The sequence below is a fragment of the Carcharhinus amblyrhynchos genome, chromosome 7 (genome assembly GCF_965287045.1).
Source record: "Carcharhinus amblyrhynchos chromosome 7, sCarAmb.v2.hapA, whole genome shotgun sequence".
NCBI classification, from domain to species: Eukaryota; Metazoa; Chordata; class Chondrichthyes; order Carcharhiniformes; family Carcharhinidae; genus Carcharhinus; species Carcharhinus amblyrhynchos.
This window is the reverse complement of record NC_137330.1, coordinates 12,450,674-12,469,566: the sequence shown is the minus strand read 5'-3', so window position 1 is coordinate 12,469,566 and position 18,893 is coordinate 12,450,674. Positions and strand designations below refer to the sequence as shown.

The following is an 18,893-nucleotide window of genomic DNA, read 5'->3' as shown; positions in this document are numbered from 1 at the left end:
TTTTGCTTAGTGCCAGTCAGGATTGGGAAATGTACATTTAATGATATTTGACTAATCAATGTTAAATAATGGAAATGCTTTAATCATCAGGGTGGCTTCTAATTAGACAAACACAGAAAATGCAAGAATACTGAAATCTGAATTAAAGGCTCGAGTAGGGTAGAAAAAATAGAATCAGAACAAAATCAAATCACGTAGATGTCGATATGTGATACCATATCTGAACAGTTTGAATTCCCTTCAGAATTTACCGATAAAATAAAAGCTCATTGAGGATTTGAGTCAAGAGTAAGAACTACAACTCTGTGTTTCTGAAATCTTTCCAAAGTGATTAGCAAAACATTTTTAGCCAATCACTTTCACCTCACTGAAAACCAGTATCAGGACGGAAATGAATGAATGGCAATAATGGCAGAAATTGGGGCTAGATATTCATTCAGGAACGGGAAGTGTAGTTGTCGAGATCAGTTTAAACTCTGTCCATGCAGATTTCTAAAGGACCATGTCAATTAAAGGCTGGGAGTGGGCTCGGGGTCAGCTCCTGAGGATGAACAGATAATGAAAGGTCTTCCAGAATAAGACATTAGCAGTCCAAGTCCCAGCAGTTGAGATGGGAGCTGCCAATATATGATGGAAGGAAGGCACCTCAATATGGAGGATTTCTGCAACGAAGGTCAGCATCTGCATGTTTAGAAATTACACAACTGCAATATGGGGCAATGCCTCCTGGCTGCCATAACCAGTATAGGTGGAGTGGGAGTCCACACTTGATAAAGCTTATCCCCTTTCCTGATGTGGGCCTAGCATGATATATTGCTGTGCCCAGATTTTTGTCCATATTACCCATGAGCAACTCCAGTTGGCACAGAATAGGCCCTATAATGGACAGTGATTTGCTTCTATTGGCTATAGAGGTTCCAAACTCAACCTGGCCTCTCTGGAAATGGCTCAAGATCCCAATTATGGCACCAAAACAGCACAATGGCAAGCAGTGGCAAATTCCAGGCCTCTCCCCAACACAAAACTGCCTGATAAATTGATATCAGCAACATTTTTGCCGAGTGCAAAGCCACGTTTTGAAAGTGACTAGATGCTCTTCTTACATTAAAAATCATTCACGCAAAGAACACAGCCTTTCACATTTACCCAAACGTGCATTCTCATGAGTTTACGCTTAGGCATCTCTGTAGCAAAGGACAATTAGCTGAGTAACTTTAACCTGCTGACTCCATAATGTAGTCCAAGGTTGCCAGTATGGTTAACATTTCATAATCATGTGTAAAAGGCCTTGCAATGAGGGAAAACTCTAGTACGGACACAAATAAACAAAAGGGTTCTTCCTTGAGTTTTGACAAAGAACCAAATCAAAACAGAAGTTCATACTGCATACAAAATTTACTCTTGGAGCTAGGCCACTCTGTATATTAAACTCAGTAACAGAAGATGAGTAGCATGCTTGGGGAAAATATCTACCATTTTATTTGACATCTGCCAATGAACGTTAAGCAAAGAAATTTTTAAAAGGTTTAAACCTCACTGTGGGTAGGGAAGCAGAAAAAGGTTTGCATTTATATAGTGCCTTTCACAACCACACAACATTCTAAAAGCACTTTACAGTCGCTGAAGTACCCTTGAAGTGTTGCCATTGTGATAATGTTGAAAACATGACATTGCAACATAGCAATAGAATTAGGGCATTTGGCCCTACAAGCTTGCTCCACCATCAATCAGATCATGGCTGATTTCTACTGCATTGCCATTTTCCCAAATACCCTCTTGCATATGACAAGCTCCCACACAACATAATAATAACTAGACAATCAATTTTAGTGATGTTTGAGGGGTAAATAAGCACTGGGGCCAGGACACCACAAGTAACTCCACTGCTCTTCTTCAAGTTGGTGTCACAAGATCTTTTACATCATCTTAAAGGGAAGAGAGAGGCTCAGATTAACACCTCATTTGAAAGGTGGCACTGTGAACCAACACCCATATAAACCTGGGGCAAGTATGCAACCAACTGAATCACAGCTGACACTGGAAGCAGTGAAGAAATGCTTGTTCACTAAGCCACAAGGGAGATGGGCAGACAAAACCCTCTATGAGGGAAGACTGAGCCTGGCAAGAAAAAAATGTAAGAGGTGACCTGTTTGGAATAATTAAGGTAAATTGTAAAGTCAATGGTAGAGGGATATTCAAACACGTAAAAGGCAAATTTAGGAATTGTATCAGAAAGATATTCTTCACAAAAGAGAGATCAACAAATGGAATGGATTTTCAGACATAGTGGCCAGAATTTTACCGTCCTGCTCACCACGGGAATTGGAGCGGGTGAGGGGCAGAACAATGAGGTCCATTAACTTCAGGTTGGATTTTACGGTTTCGGGACAAGCGAGGCTGTAATATCCCACCCAATAGCTAGGCAATCATTTAAAAATCAGATAAATGCTGCAATAGGGAACCTTCAGAGCATTTTGGAATCAATGACTAAAGGGCAAATCACTTTGCACATCCATAATTATCTTGTAAAAATTGTGAGACGAATAGTAGCATTGGTTAATAAACTAATCACATCTGAAAAATAACTTACCCATGGCAATTTAACAAGTGAAATCTGCCAGCATAAACAGAGAACAAAGTATACTTCCTCTGTTCAAGGCAGGTATTATAATAAACAACGATAATTTGCATCAATCCTAAATCAACCCTGACAAACTAGATTCTGTAATATAAATCTTACAAAGCATGAGTGTTCAAAAATCAGCCTACTTCAGTCTCTTTTTGAACAGGTACTATTTACATACTTGATTTTTTGGATCTTTGAGGTTAAACATCAAGCTTCTGTATTTGCTTTTGTACTTAGTATCTGTGTCCCCGTAAAAAGAAAACAGCTTTCTTTCAATCTTGGCTGCAACCTTTGTTGCTCGTTCCTCTGGCACTTTCAACTCTGATTCCGAACGCCTGAACAAAAGTGAAACGTGTTTCATTGTTGATACAGTAATAATTAAACTTATCAATCAGCAGTACTATTTCTTATATATTTAATGCATAGAATCACAGAATGAAACAGCACAGAAGACCATTCAGTCCATTATGTCAGTGAAATAACTATCCAATTTACTTCTTCCTGCTTTTTCCATCTAGCCCTCTCCTTTTCTCCCCTTCAATTTTTCTTTTGAAAGCTATTACTGAATCTGTGTCCACCACACTTTCAGGCAGTGCAATCCAGATAACTTATACACATTTTTTCCACTCACGTTGCCTTTGGTTCTTTTGCCAAACACTTTAAATCCATGTCCTCTGGTTACTGCCACTTCCACCATTGGAAAAGTTTATCCTTATTTTATTGTATCAAAACGCTTCATGATTCTGAACACCTCTCCATCAAATTTCCCTTTAATTGTCCTTATTCTAGGGAGAACAACTTCAGTTTCTTTGGTCTCTCGAAGAAACTGAAAACTTACATCCCTGGTACCATTCTAGTCAACTCCCGCTATGTTAACTGTATAATAATTCAGTGTTTAATTATGTTCAGGTGGTGGGCATAAACTGGAGATTCATTTGCAATCCCAAATATAGAAGTAGTGATTGTTGAGTCAGAAGGTATCCATAATGTGCGTTTCTGTAAATTAAAGTTTATCAAGCGCATAAGGATTAGATTCCAGTTCTAACCTTCACTGCCTGTCTTTTTGGAATAAAAAAAGCCTTTCTACAGATCTTGACATAATTCCTAAGTGTGGTGCTCAGAAACAGACACGATACTCCAGCTGAAGCCTAATCACTGTTTTCTAAACAATTAGCATAATTTTCATTCTTTTGATTCTCTATACCTCTATTCCTTAAGCCAAGAATCCCAAATACCGTTTTAAAACACCTTCTTAACTTCTTAAGGATTTGTCTTTGTTCCTGCACCCCATTAAAAAAATTATTGCCCCACTTATTGCCTCTCCTCAGTCTTTCAACCACACCTCTTTGTGTGAAATTTCATTGTCGCGTGTCTGCCCATCTCTCTTGAAGTCTGTGACTGTCCTCCCCAGTATTTCTGGGTTTCATGTCATCTGCAAACCTTGAAAATATGCACCACATATCCAAATCTAGCTCTTACATCAAAAAGAGCAGTAGTCCAGTTACAAACCTCTGGGGAACACCTACGCCTTGCTTCCCTCCAGTCTGAAAAGTAATTGTTCACCATGGTGCTCTTCCCTCTATTCCTTTGCCAATTTCACACATCCATGCAACCTCTAATCCATGAGCTTCAACTTTGCTAACAGGTCTATCATGTGGTACTTTATCAAATCCCTTTTGAAAGTCCATGTGCAAGTTTATTGTCCCTTTCTATCTTATTGAAATACTAAACATTCTCATCGGGGCTGGCAGTCACTGGGAGGATATCAGGATGGTCAGGAGGATGTCAGAACTATCTCTCAAGCTATAATGAGCGGTGTCTTGACAATTTGATATTTCATAATTTATTTATTTTTGTGTATTGATCTGTTTCATAGGATTTCCTTCCTTCTGTACTCGCTGGCCTGCAATTTTTTCCCCAGAGAAGAACAAAAGCAGAAAACACAATCCATTGCTACTATTGCTGTACATAGACTAATTAAAAATACCTTCCGCAGTGTAGTGTTGCTCGCCTTTGGTAAGTGGCATTGATCTTCAAAGGTTAGGCTAGGAATCTTTACAATTTATGGTGATTTGCAAAATATAGCAAATAATAAATGTTTAAACTTTAAAGAACAACGTAACTTACAGTAAATAGTATTAAAAAAGGATGAAAGCTGATCACTGAACTCAACAACTGCACTTTTGATAGATAATTTAGTTACTTTCTGACCTTGTTTTTCTTTGGATTCATGGTTGATTACATAAAGAAAAATAACAAAGATAATCTGAACCTGTTTCAATAGTTTTTTAAAAAATGTCCGCCAAATCTAACTTTACCTTTTTGCTAAAATGTCCATCAGAGAATGCCGGACATTCTGTCTGATTTGCTCAACAGTGGGCTGAGGTGCAGAAGGGCTGGTTGGAGGTGGTGTGCTGTTTGTTCCTCCTTTATCTGATTTCTTCTTCACAGCTTGTTTGTCCTTTAAGTCTGAAATAAATACAAAAAATACATAATCTGCATTTATCTCAATTCTGCAGAACTTTCCCAGCACACAGCCATTTTTTTAAGCCACAGAGAAGCTATGGATTCACATTTATGTTCTCCCAGGCTGTGATTTCCCTCAGACTTTACCAGCACTCTTTACAGAAAGGTCAGTTGCTTCCCATGCCAGGGCAAGTAAAACAAGAAGACAATTAAGCCAGCGAAGCCCTCATGACGTAGACATATTAACACACAAATAGCACCAGCACTTTACTCTCCCATGCTCTACTGTGTTCAATTGTACTCCCATTTTTATTAACTCAATATTACTTCAACTCTCATCAAAATTTAGCAATAAAAATCTTATTTAATTCATTGGTTTCATTCTTTTCATTAAACAATTAATATTTTGTACAAGGAAACCGAAATTCAGATTGTTTAAGTTTATTGATTAGTGTCACATGTAGGCTTACATTAACACTGCAATGAAGTTACTGTGAAAATCCCCTAGTCGCCACACTCCAGTTCCCATACAGATAAAATGAGGGAGAAGTTAGCATTCTAATGAACTTAATCAGCACGTCTTTCGGACTGTGGAAGGAAACTGAAGCACCTGGACGAAACCCACAGAAAGTTTTGTGCAGACTCCACACAGACAGTGGCCCAAGCTGGGAATCAAATCCAGGTCCCTGGCAATGTGAGGCAGCAGTGTACCACCGTGCCACCTATCTTAAGCTTTTATAATATGTTACTGCCATAAAAGCATTCAGTGACTAGTGACCAGGTTTATTTTTATTAAATTTTGTCTATATAACATTCTTGAAAATTTAGTTTATTTTCAACTGCAACTTCCATTATTGCTTCATCTCAAACTCTATTTCTACACCAGCATATAGCATTTTCTGATAGATATTTATTTCTGCCAATACGTACCACTGCTGTGCAGCATTAAACAGTTTCTTTCTACTCATTTTGTTGTCTTGCTGCCCTTGAATGTCTATCCCTTTAGTATCATCTTGCAAACCTGAACAGATTATATTTGATTTCTGTTTCTACATCATTAAAGCTGAGAAACAGGGAGCACCCAGCGCAAAATCCTACGACACTCGGTTTGTCCCTCACTCTGTTGTTTTTTCCCCTAGCCCAGCTAGGGTAGTTTTAACCATCTATCTTCAGCGCCTCACAGTTTCACAACTTGGAAGCGTAATAGTCAGCATACCTCCAAACCACCTCCAAGCAGACAGTCAACTGGCTCTGGTTAACTGGTGCTTGGATGGAAAAATTGAATTCATGCCTCCACTTCGAAAGCAACAGTACCACCCAGGGCTCCATTCTTTTTGAAGTAGGCTTGTTGCCAACTGCACGTGGCATTTCAGCATTGAACAATCCTGTTCCACATGTAGATGACCATAAACATCAGTAGGCCTTAAGACGATGGCTCATTCAATTATTATCCCATCACCAAACCTCAACTTTCCAACCCATCCATATTAACAGAAAAATAGCCCCATGGTTTGGGGAATTTAAATTCCTCTCTCATTCGGGATGACTGGAAGTCAAAAGTAGGCCCATCATGCCTGTGCTGGCTTGCTGAAGGTGCCATTCCCCTGCCTTCTCACCATGCCCTTGCACTTTCTTCCTTTTCAGATAATTCAATTCTCCTTGAATGCCATTACACTCTCAGAGAGTGCATTCCAGATCCTAATCATTCACTGTGTGAAAACATTTCTCTGCATGTCTCCATTACTTCTTTTGCCAATTACCTAAAATCTGTGCCCTCTTGTTCTCCACCTATGGGAACAATTTCTCCCTATTCACCCTGTTCTGAGATCTCATGATTTTGAACAACTCTATCAAATCTCTCCTCAACCTTGTCTTCAAGGAAAACAGTTTCAACTCCCCCAATTTATTCATGTACTATAGTTCCTTATCTAGGAACAATTTTTCATGAATCTTTTCTGCAGTCTCTCCAATGCGTTCACATCCTTCCCGAAGTGTAGTACTCAGAATTGAACACAATGCTCCAAATAAGGTCAAACCAGAGTTTAATTAAGGTAAACCATAATTTCCTTGCTGTTGTACGGCACACCCACACTGATAAAATCAGGATCACATATGCTTTATTAACCGTGCTCTCAATCTATCCTGCCACCGTCAATAATTTGGACATCCAAATTAATAATGTAATTTGCACCTTCTTTTGAATTGCACCCTTTGTTTTGTATTGTCTCTCCATGTTCTTCTTACCAAAATTAATCATTTCATGCTTCTCTGCATTAAATTTAATCCGCTGATTGTCTACCCATTCCACCAATTTATGTCCTTTTGAAGTTCTAATCTATCCTCTCCACAGTTCACAATATTTTCAAGTTTTGTACCATCTGCAAATTTTAAAATTGTACACCAAGGTGTAGGACATTAGTATATGTCAGTAAGAGCAAGGGTCCTAACACCCATCCCTGAGGAACTTCACTATAGACCTAAACAACTGTTATTTATTACACTGATTCCTGACGCTCAGCCAATTTCATTATCTATGGAACAAAAACAGAAAATGCTGGAAAATATCAGCAGGTCTGACAGCATCTGTGGTGAGAGAATGGAGTCAATGTTTCGAGTCTAGATGACGCTTCATCAGAGCTGAGAGTATCCGCCAAGATTTATACTATGAGGTTAGGGGTGTGTGTGTGTGTGTTGGGGAGGGGTGGTTTTGGAATGGAACAAAGGGAATGTAAATGAGGATACAGAAGACTAGGAAGGTGCTTTAAGTGTCTCCTGGAATAAAGTAGTGGAAAAATGGAAATGAGAAAAAAGGATGATATGGATTAATGAGATAAAACGAAATGAAATAAAATAAATGGAAATGGGGTGAGGGGACAGTTGATCTTTTGAAGTTGTTGAATTCAATATTCAGTCCAGAAGGCTCTAAAGTACCCAATCAGAAGATGAGGTGCTACTCCTTCACTTTGTGTTGGGGCTCGCTAGAACATTATAAAAGGCCAAGGATGGACGTGGGGTAAGTTTATCACTCAGAGGGTGGTGGGTGCGTGGAATTGGCTACCGGCAGTGGTGGTGGAGGTGGATTGGATAAGTACAAGGGATTCAGTAAGATAGAGGGTTATATATAAGCCTAGTAGGTAGCGACATGTTCGGCGCAACTTGTGGGCCGAAGGGCCTGTTTGTGTTGTAATTTTTCTATGTCCTATGCGGACAGGAGAGCTGGGTGGTGCTTTCCTGTCCACATGCCATCCTTGGCTTTGGTGTTACTTCATCTGAAAGGGTGTTTAGGATCTGGGAAGATGTGTAGGGAGAAAGTGAAAGGGACAGGTGTTACACTTTCTACAATTGCATGGGAATGTGCCGTAGGGCAGGGGGTGAGATGTTGGGTGTGATGGAGGAATGGACCAGCATGTCCCAGAGAGAATGGTCCATGCTGAATGCTGATGGTGGTGGTGGGTGGGTGAGGGGGGGGAGGTTGTGTGTGTGTGTGTGGATGTTGAGTAGTGCCACTTCTCTTCCCTTTCCCAGATAATCTCTTAACTACCCCTCATAGTAGAAATCTCTGCTGATTCTCTTTGCTCTCAGCTCTGATGAACGGTCATCCAGACTCGAAACACCAGCTCCATTCTCTCACAACAGATGCTGTCAGACCTGCTGAGACTTGCCAGCATTTTCTGTTGTTTCAGGTTCCAGCATCTGGAGGATTTTGCTTTTATCTCTATATCTATGGAGTTCCCACTGTTCCTCTTATTCCACGAGCTACGACTTTGTTGCTACGTGGCAAATACATCAAATGTAGTTTGAAAGATATCGCCAGTCTCGGAATTATCATGTGCTGAATCCATCTTATTGGAAAGCTGTGTCATTAACAATTTCAACTCAACGTCTTTGCAATAAAATTTTATTTGAATGTAAAGAAATTAATATGTGCTCAGAAGTGGCATTCCTCTGAAGGTGGAAGGGGTGTTTATTCAGTGAAACACTACGCCACAATTCATGGTCCCACATCCCTGCAGCTTTGCACAAGTGACACGTTCCCCAGCTCTGGTACAGGATCTTCCAGTTCTATTGGCTTTTCTGCAAGCTTCAGCAGTGGCAAACTAGTGCAGGGTGCAGCACATAACTACGTCATGGATTTAGTCAATCGCTCCGATCAATCTGTGTTTAGATGGTGGTGGAGTGAAATTTTTCAAGTATTTAAAATGATGAAAGGATTTGATTGAGTGGACAGAGCAAAACTATTTCCTCTAGTAGGGATGTCCAGAACGCAGGGGCACAATCTTGAAATTAGACTGAAATTAGGAAGCACATATTCCACAAAACAAGATGTGGAAATCTGGAACAAAAACAGAAAATGCTGGAAAATGTCAGCAGGTCTGACAGCATCTGTGGAGAGAGAACAGAGTTAACATTAAGGCTGGATGATTCTCCCAGCTTCTCCATCTCTGTTGCATTGATTCCGATGATGTCACCTATGAAAGACATTTAACCAAGGTTGTTCCCCCATCTGTGGTTGACACTTTCCACCTCAACAGCTTCTGCATTCAAGTGATCCTTCACCAATTTCTGCTAACTCCTGCATGACGCCACAATGAAACACATCTTCCCCTCAACACCAGCCCCCCACCTCATCAGCATTCCACAGTGACTACTTCTTTGGTGACACCCTGGTCCGCTCCTCCATCCTGCCCAACTCCTCATCCCCTTTCCCTGCAATTGCAAAAGATAGAACACCTGCCCTTTTACCTCATCTCTCCTCAGTATCCAAGACCTAAGCACTCCTTTCAGTTGAAGCAACATTTCACTTGTACCTCCTTCAGTTTGGTTTACTGTATTCTCTGCTTCTAATGCAGTCTTCTCTACATTGAGGAGCTAAATGGAGACTGGGCAGTGGCTTTGTGGAACACCTTTTCTCAATTCGCAAGCAAGACCGAACTTTCATGTCGCTAGCCATTTCAACTCAGTATCTTGTTCTGATACCCACACCTCCATTCTTGGCCTGAGCAATGCTCCAGTGAAGCCCAATGTGAAATGGAGGGGCAGCATCTCATTTTCCTTTCAGTCACATTGCAGCCCTCAGGACTCAACATTGAGTTCAACAACTTTAGACTGCGACTTTTCTCCTTCATTTTAATCTTTTGTATATTTCTCCAAATTTTTTGTCCCAATGCAAAAATGCAATGCAATGTCCCTTCCCCATTGGGCCACCTGTGACTTGGTCTTAAGTGTTGCTACACCTTTGAGGCCGTCTCTCCTAGCTGCCATTAATCACTGGCCAGCTACTCTGCTCCACTCCCTCTTATACAGTATATAATCCAACATAGTTCTTTCTCTCTTCAGCTCTAATAAGACAGCACGGTGGCAAGCATGGCTGCCTTAGAGCTTCAGGGACTCAGGTTCAATTCCCAACTTGGCTTACTGTCTGTGCGGAGTCTGTACGTTCTGCCCATGTTTGTGTGTGTTTCTTCCAGTTTCCTCCCACAGTCTGAAAGACGCACTGATTAGGTGTATTGGCTATGTAAAATTCTCTCAGTGTACCCGAACAGGCACCGGAGTTTGGTAACTGGGGGATTTTTACAGTAATTTCATTACAGTGTTAATATAAGCTTACTTGTGACACTAATAAGTAAATAAACTCTGAGGGCAGCAGAAGAGCACAGGGATACAGGTTTGATTCTAGCTTTGGATGACTGCCGTGGAGTTTGCACGTTCTCCTTGTGTCTGTATGGATTTCCTCCGGGTGCTCTGGTTTCTTCATACAATCCAAAGATATGTAGGTTGGGGGGGTTAGCGGGGTAAATTTATAGGATGCTCTGTTGCTGAGTCAGTGCAGACTCAATGGTGCATATAGCCTTCTTCTGGACTGTAGGGATTCTATGATTGAATAAGAATCATATGGACTCAAAACGTTAACTGTTTTTCTCCCTTCAGCTGCTGCCAGACCTGCTCAGTTTTCTGTTCTTGTTTCAGATGCTTGTTACTATTGGACATGTTGCCATAATCTTCCCTGGTGAGTACTTCAAAAATAAATATTAATTTAGTATATGGAATGTTCACCCTCAGTTTAATTTCCATTAGCTCACCTAAAACCAAAGACTAAGTGGGTAATATATACTTGTGTTAATGTGGAGGAGTTAATCATTTATTGATTACGTGATGGCAAGTTTGAGTGTTAAAGGCCTAATTAATTGAGGTTATAAAAAGATGAGAAATAAGGAGCAAAAGTAAAAATCAAAGAAGAATAATTTTAAGAAAGTAAGAAGGGGTAGTTTGAAAAAAGACAAATAAAAGCTTGGCTATTTGTTCTGGGCCTAGCAATATCTACAAGAGTTTTTTTTATTCATGGCCTGAGTGCGTCAACAGCCAGACAAGCATTTATTGTCCATTCTCAAATACCCTTGAGAAGGTGAGCCATCTTTTTGAATATAACGGAATGACTTATTAGGTCATTTTAGAGGCCAGTTAAAAATCAGATATATTGCTGTGGGTTTAGAATCATATCTAGGTGATACAGTGTAAGGATGTCAGATGTCCCCTAAAGGGGATGAGTGAACCAGAAGAATTTTATAATCTGGTAGTTTCAAGGTCACCATTATTGATACTAGCTTTTAATTCCTGATTTATTTAATAACTGAATTTAAATTCCTCAGCTGCCATGACACAATCTGAAATTGCATCACAGGCCATTATTCCCAGATTCTGGATTACTAATCCCATAATTTAACCACTATGACCACACTCTCAGATTGTTACAATCCAGAAATAATGGTTCTATGATAATCAATTTGGGCCTAAGGGCCTGTTTTCATGCTGTAAACCCCTATGACTCTATAGAAGATGCAAAATAAATTCAAATTTAAAACATGTTTGTTTGAAGCTATTCTTTTTAATAATAAAAAGGCTCATATATCCAACAGTTGAAATCTGGATTCTTTCACAGGATGTGGGCATCACTGACTATGCCAGCATTTTAATTCCCATTTATAATTGTCCTAGAGAAGGTGATGGCGAACTGCCTTCTTGAACCACTGCAGTCCATTTGATGTGGGTGCATGCATCCACAGTGCTGTAGGGAGTTCCACGATTTGGTTGCAGCGACAGTGAAAGACCAGGTATATTTCCCAGTAAAGATGGCAAGTCATTTGGAGGGCAACTACCAGGTAATGGAGTTCCCACATGGCTACTGCCCTTATTTTTCTAGACCGCAGTGGCCATGAGAGTAGAAGGTGTTGCTTATGACACGTTGGCAAGTTGCTGCAACACATCTTGTAGGTGGTACACATGGTTGCTACTGGGCACCAGGAGTGGAGAGAGTGAATGCATGTGGACCGGATGCCAATCAAGCAAGCTGCTTTGTTCTGGATGGTGTTGAGCTCCTGGAGTGTTATTGGAGCTGCAGTCAGCCTGGTAAGTAGGGAGTATTCCATCACACTTTTGACCTGTACATTGTAGATGGTGGATAGACTTTAGGAAGGTAGGAGATGAGTTTCTGGCTGTACACTTCCCGGCCTCTGACCTGCTCTCGTAGCCACATTATTAATAAAGACTGATTCAATTCAATTTTTGGTCAATGGAGACCCTCCCAGAATGTTGATAGTGGGAGATTCAGCAATGGTAATGCCATTGAATGTCATGGGGAGATGGTTGGATTCCCTCTGTCGCTCTAAAGAAATTTATATTTTATTAAAAATCAAATTCCTATTTACTTTTACTTTTCTTGTCCAAGATTGAGCAATCTTTAGGTGAAGCAGGATGCAAAAACAAGGAGGACCAATCAACATGTACAAAATCAATCCCCTCATTTTAAGGGCAAAATTCTGTCTTCCATTGATGAGAATATGGGGGGAAAAAAAAGTAAAGCATCCACCACCCCCCCAGCCACTACTTTGGTTTCAAGAGATCAAATATTGGTCTATTTGGTCAACAATGGAATACCCATTTGGGGTAGAGAGAGTTCCAAAGGTTCACAACTCTCAGTAAAGAAATTTCTCAATCCATTCCTAAGTGAGAATATTTTGCCCGTGTTCTGGATTTCCAAACGAGAGGAAGAGAACCTATCAATGTCAACCCTGTCAAATCTCCTTCAGAATCTTGTACATTTCAACAAATGCTCAGTTTTCTCAGCTGCTCATCCTAGCACAATTCTCAGCCCAGAAACTAATCTAGTGAGCCTACGCCCCTTCCAAGGCGATTATAAATTTTATGTGGAAAATGCTGATAAAATGCAATTTCTTTACATTTCTGGAATATTTAATATTGGCTTGAAATTACAAACAGGAATAGGTGGACCGCAGAGCAGAGGTTCCAAAATTGTGGATCACAAGCCCCGTTGGGGTCATGAATGTCATATTTGGAGTGGTATGCTGCCCTTTTTCTGAACAGCGACGCGACTGTGGACAGAAGACCATCCGTATTGGAGGCTTTGGCAGGACCCATTGGATCAACTTTGCCAAACAGCATGGGGTGAGCCAAAGTGCTCATCAACTTCAGAAACCACTTCCAGCAGTAGGTTTGCCCAGACCCAGGAATGTTTGTGCGTCAACTTTATGCAGCTATGGCCTGAAAGTGTACCTGGGTCGTTAAGAGTGTAAAAAATACTAGATGGTCAGGCAGCTGAGCCAAGAAGGTGAGTGCAGGCTTCAAAATGTAATGTGCTTCTGCTTCTATCTGCCAAACAAGCAGGCTCCTTAATCTAGGATAGCAACTCTGCTCCATAGGTGCTGACAATTAAACCAAAAAACGAGGGACGAGTAAGAGAAGAGGAACTGATGGGTAAGTGAGGAGAGGGGGTTTGAGACAATGGGCTGCTAAGTGACTGTGTGGAAGGGGGGGTTAGGGATGAGTTGCTGGAGTGTTTGTCTGTGGCGGGTATAGGGAAGTTGGGAAAAGATGTATTAATGTCTAGAGACAATAATTACAATGGGTCTGCGGGGCTGGAGGTAAAGAGAAGCTTTAATTAGTCTTCTGTCACCAGGTAAACAGATAGCTTGATTGAAATCTAAATCAAAAGTAGCATTTTTCTACAGTGCTTAAGCATTTAATGCATCATATTAAATATGAAATTCCATGATCTATAATAAGAGAAATGCATAATATACTAAATGTTATGGTGCTACTTTATTGCTCTTTTGTTTTTTGTTGCCATCTGGGGTCACATTCATTTTCAGGTGTTAAAATGTGGTCACATTGGAAAATCACTGGAGTAGTTACATGGCAGATCAATCTTTGTCATTCATCACCTTATTACGCACACACTTCTCTGATTTCTGGTCTTCAAATTCTAAGTCTGGAATTGAGTATTACAGCTTTGATGTAGGAGATCAAACAGCCCAGATTCAAAATGATACTTCTGGGACTACATCAAGCTAGGTTTTCCTTCCCTCCTCCAAATATTGCATATGGCCTGTTACCAATGACCATTATAGACTGCAAATTGAACTGAAAAGTCAGCTGATTTAAACTTGGAGTATACAAAGATTAATGAAATACAGACTTCTCCGCACATGCAGAGAATTCGCAAATGCATTGTCTCCTTCCCAATCAACATTTCACAAGCATATACAAGTCTCTAATTATTCTTCGTGTAGTTTAGTAGAAACCTATGCTTCATTTATGAACACTTCCAAGAACTGTATTTTAACTCTGAGATCCACTTTAAAAGCAAAAATGAATTTTAATGAAACCAGAAGTTCTAATTTCTAGCCTAGATTTTGGAGAAAATTACTTCTCGAATAAATGCCATCAATTACGTCTAATGACAATAAATCGTAAACTCTCCTTTAAAGTAGAATTTATCTGTCTTTAGTCTAGGTTTGGAACTAAGGAATCTCTGAAAATTAGCCACATTTGAAGAACAGCTATTGCTTTATGTTTCAGAAAATATTCCACTTCAGCTCAATCACAAAAATGCTAAATTATTTGGTTAGAAATCTTGCATAGAGCATGTGTAATTTTATAATTCAGATGATTACAACTGTCAAGCTTTAGTTTGATGGTATCCATCACTTCAATGACCTTAATTAAACAATACCTGTATAATCAATCCCAGGCATTTGTTATTAAATACCTTTTCTATATTTGCTACTCAAAATAATTTTGATATTTTACCCAACTCCTAAGTTTAATCTGTTGGAGACAAGAATGACAAATACCAAATAGAAATTTCAAATTGAAAATCTCCGAATCGGGCCAAGCTGTACCCTTTGAACACGAGAATATTTTTGGAAAACTCATCTCTAAGTGCTTTATTAATATTCCAATGAAGGATACCGAGTGATTAAATATTACTGGTAAATGCAATCTTTATCCCATAGCTCTACATCATCATGCTGCAACTTGAAGTACTATTCTACCAGTTGCTGGCCACAGAAATAAAACTAACCCCACAAACGCGTATATACGCACACATGGATAATCTCATGGCACTGGCTGAGCTCGATTAGTGTTTCACAGGAGCTAAGATCAAGTGTAGTCTTTCAAGTGCAGAGGGGTTGGAATTAGTGGAATAACTGGATCGTGGCACACAAGGCAAATTTAGTCCGTGTCTTAAAATTATGCAGCATATTTTTATTTTTAAATTTCCATAATGACTTTCTATTTGGGAGCGAGGGGACTTTAGAAGAACAGGCCATCAACTGGAGTTTTCCAAAAAATCCATTTTGGGGTAGGAAGCATGCAAATATACTTCAGCACAGGCAATGGAGGGGGAAAATATCATGAAATTTCAGATTTGAAGAGACCCCCTTTTTCCAAAACAAAGGCAGTAAGATACATAAGAACATAATAAGAACATAAGAAATAGGAGCAGGAGTAGGCCATCTAGCCCTTCGAGCCTGCCCCGCCATTCAATAAGATCATGGCTGATCTGTTGTGGCTCAGTTCCACATTCCCGCCCTCTCCCCATAACCCTTAATCCCCTCGCTTATCAAAAACCCATCAACCCGCGTCTTAAAAATATTTAGCGAGGCAGCCTCCACCACTTCAACGGGCAGAAAATTCCAGAGATTCACCACCCTTTGAGTGAAGAAGTTCCTCCTCAACTCCGTTCTAAACCCCCCCCCCCCCTTTATCTTGAGGCTGTGCCCCCTAGTCCTACTGTCCTTTCTGAGCAGGAAGAGCCTCTCCACCTCTATCCTATCCATCCCATTCATCATCTTATACGTCTCAATGAGATCTCCCCTCATTCTTCTAAACTCTAACGAGTACAAGCCTAGTTTATTCAGCCTCTCCTCATAGCTCAACCCCCTCAACTCTGGTATCAGCCTAGTAAACCTCCTCTGCACTCCCTCCAAGGCCAAAATAACCTTGCGTAAGTACGGCGACCAAAACTGCACAATACCTACCTGTATTAGTAAGATTTATTTATTTTTGAAGTGGTGCCAATTTCTCCAGGTTTGTTTGGAGGTAGGTGATATTATCAATGTTGAAACAGCTCAACAATGAACACCCAAAGACCCATTTAACAACACCACCCAAAGGTGTAGCTAGTGCTGCAGGTGAATGTCAGCAGTTTTATAAATGGAATTGTCCACAGAATCAGACTGACATGATGTTTCAATTCATTTTCAATTATGACCCAGCTACCATTTTTTATATATAACATTGGCAACTAGCTAAAGACAAAGGTAATTTTGAAAAAGTGGAAGAGGCAATGGCAGCATTTTATTTTATTTCCAATTTCCAGTGTCTACAATATTTTGGCTTTGGTTCAATTTAATGATCAGGTGATTCATAAATTTTGATCACAACCTTCCGACTCACTTTAGCACTGACGTGATTGCTGGCCTGAGTCAACAACTGCAAACCAAATAGAGGACATCTTCTTCACAGAAATGTGACAGGATAGCACACATCTAGCTATTTACCACCCCACAGAGTAAGATTGGACAATTTCTACAGTTATCGAGAGCTTGAAGCTGACGAGAAATGATAGTATCAGGAGAGAGTAGAAAACACAGATTAATAAAGAACCAAGCAGATACAAGTTGGGGACAAGTTTGGAAGATAGACACACACAGGCAAGGATGCAAACACATGCACACAGAGTACCAGATATGCAGAAATAAATAATATGCAAGACAGAAGTTCTCAGATAGCAATAAAGTGAGGAAACAAAGAAATTTATATAAAAAGGATAAAGATGATGGAACCCAATGAGATGGAATAAAGAAATGAAAGACTTAGGAACAAAGACAATTACAGGAATAAAGTCAACATCTTCTAAGTTTTGTCTTATGGGCATTGCTTGAGGGACAATTTGCATTTATGTACCACTTTTAATGTACAAAATTCCCCAAACCATTTCAGAAAACCATGAAGAAAAGTGAACACTATACAAAGTAAGTAGAGATGCAATATATTCTGTCAACAGATCATGTTCCCTGGGAGATTCATAGTTTACCAAAATTACTGATAGCTTTGTACTGAGAGTAAGCTTGCTGAAAAAATACTGTACTTAAGATTGCCAAACATATTTCAAACTGCTGGACATGCTCAGCTTTGACCTTCCTTCATCTCCAACAACCCAGGGATCCACCGATGAGCTGGGCAGCAACAAGTCAGAGAAAATAGTGTATACAAGCCGTAGTGCCTAGAGCTGGCAAAAAGAGAAACCACAGACAATAACCAGCACCCAGAAGAGTGGGTGAAAAGAGAAGAATGTAGAAGAATAGGTAAAAGGAGAATTGAGAGGCAATCAGAAGTACCTAGAAGGCTAGGTGAAAAGATGATGCAGAGACAGTCAGTAGCACATAGATCCATTGTTTTCAGTCTCCAGTATTTGGTTCTAACTTTGGTGTAAGGGAAGAAGTTGATTGATGAGTAATTGGTTAAGTTATTCTACATATGAACTTGGGAAACTTGGTTTGTTCTCACTGGAACGACGGAGGTTAAGGGACAACCTGATAGAAGTCTACAAGATTGAGGGGCATGGACAGAGCGGATGCTTTTTCCTAGGGTGGAAGAATCAATTACGAGGGGGCATAGGTTTAAGGTACAAGGGGCAACGTTTAAAGGAGGTGTAAGAGGCAAGTTTTTCTTTAAACAGAGGGTTATGGGTGCCTGGAACTCGCTGCTGGGGGAGGAAGTGGAAGCAGATACAATAGTGAGTTTTAAGGGGATCTGGATAAATATATGAAATACGTTGGGAATGGAGGGATATGGTCCCTGGAAGGGTAGGGGGTTTTAGTTCAGATGGGCAGCATGGTCAATGCAGGTTTGGAAGACTTAAGGGCCTGTTCCTGTGCTGTAATTTTCTTTGTTTCTTTATATAATAAAAAGTTTGCACAAGTTAAGTATGGCAGGGAATGTGGAAAATCATGGATACACCATATATCCTAGACAAACACAGCTGAAGGAAATGTCACCAGCTGCAAAAGTTTGAATTCTGGGTTTCGGAACTCGAGTGGTGGCTGGAATACAAGGCACAGAATTAGTAGATAGCATGTTTAGGAGCATTCAGATAGAACGGGACTGAATGGCGACCAGGCAATCTAAAAGGAGTCCCCTGAATCAATTTCACTCACTAACCAGTATTTTACTTTGGATAAAGGTGGTTCCTCAGAGGAAGACCCATGTCTGTGGCACCTGGAGTGGCTTAGCTGCCCAGGATGGGAGAAAGAGTGGAGGGGTAATAGTAGTGATGAAGAATTGGAGTAAGAAGGAGGGCATCAGATTTTTGAGGAACCAGGACAAGTTCTGGGGCAGGTTGGACCTTTAGAAGATGCTTGGGTTGCACCTGAGCAAGACCAGGGCTAACATTCTGGAAGAAAAAGTTGCTAATGGGGAGGAGTTAAACTAGTTTGGC

At 40.2% G+C, this 18,893-nt stretch overlaps 1 protein-coding gene across 3 annotated transcripts in view; it reads right to left on the bottom strand.

Annotated features, from left to right (window-relative positions):
* Positions 1 to 18,893, bottom strand: part of phf3 (PHD finger protein 3) — a 144,797-nt gene that overhangs the window by 31,769 nt on the left and 94,135 nt on the right. For all 3 annotated transcript variants that reach the window (XM_080191961.1, XM_080191962.1, XM_080191964.1), the window contains 2 exons: positions 4,945 to 5,095; positions 2,805 to 2,961 (listed from right to left, as the gene is read on the bottom strand). In XM_080191961.1, coding sequence (XP_080048087.1) covers positions 2,805 to 2,961; positions 4,945 to 5,095 — 308 coding nt within the window. The remainder of the gene's footprint in view (positions 1 to 2,804; positions 2,962 to 4,944; positions 5,096 to 18,893) is intronic.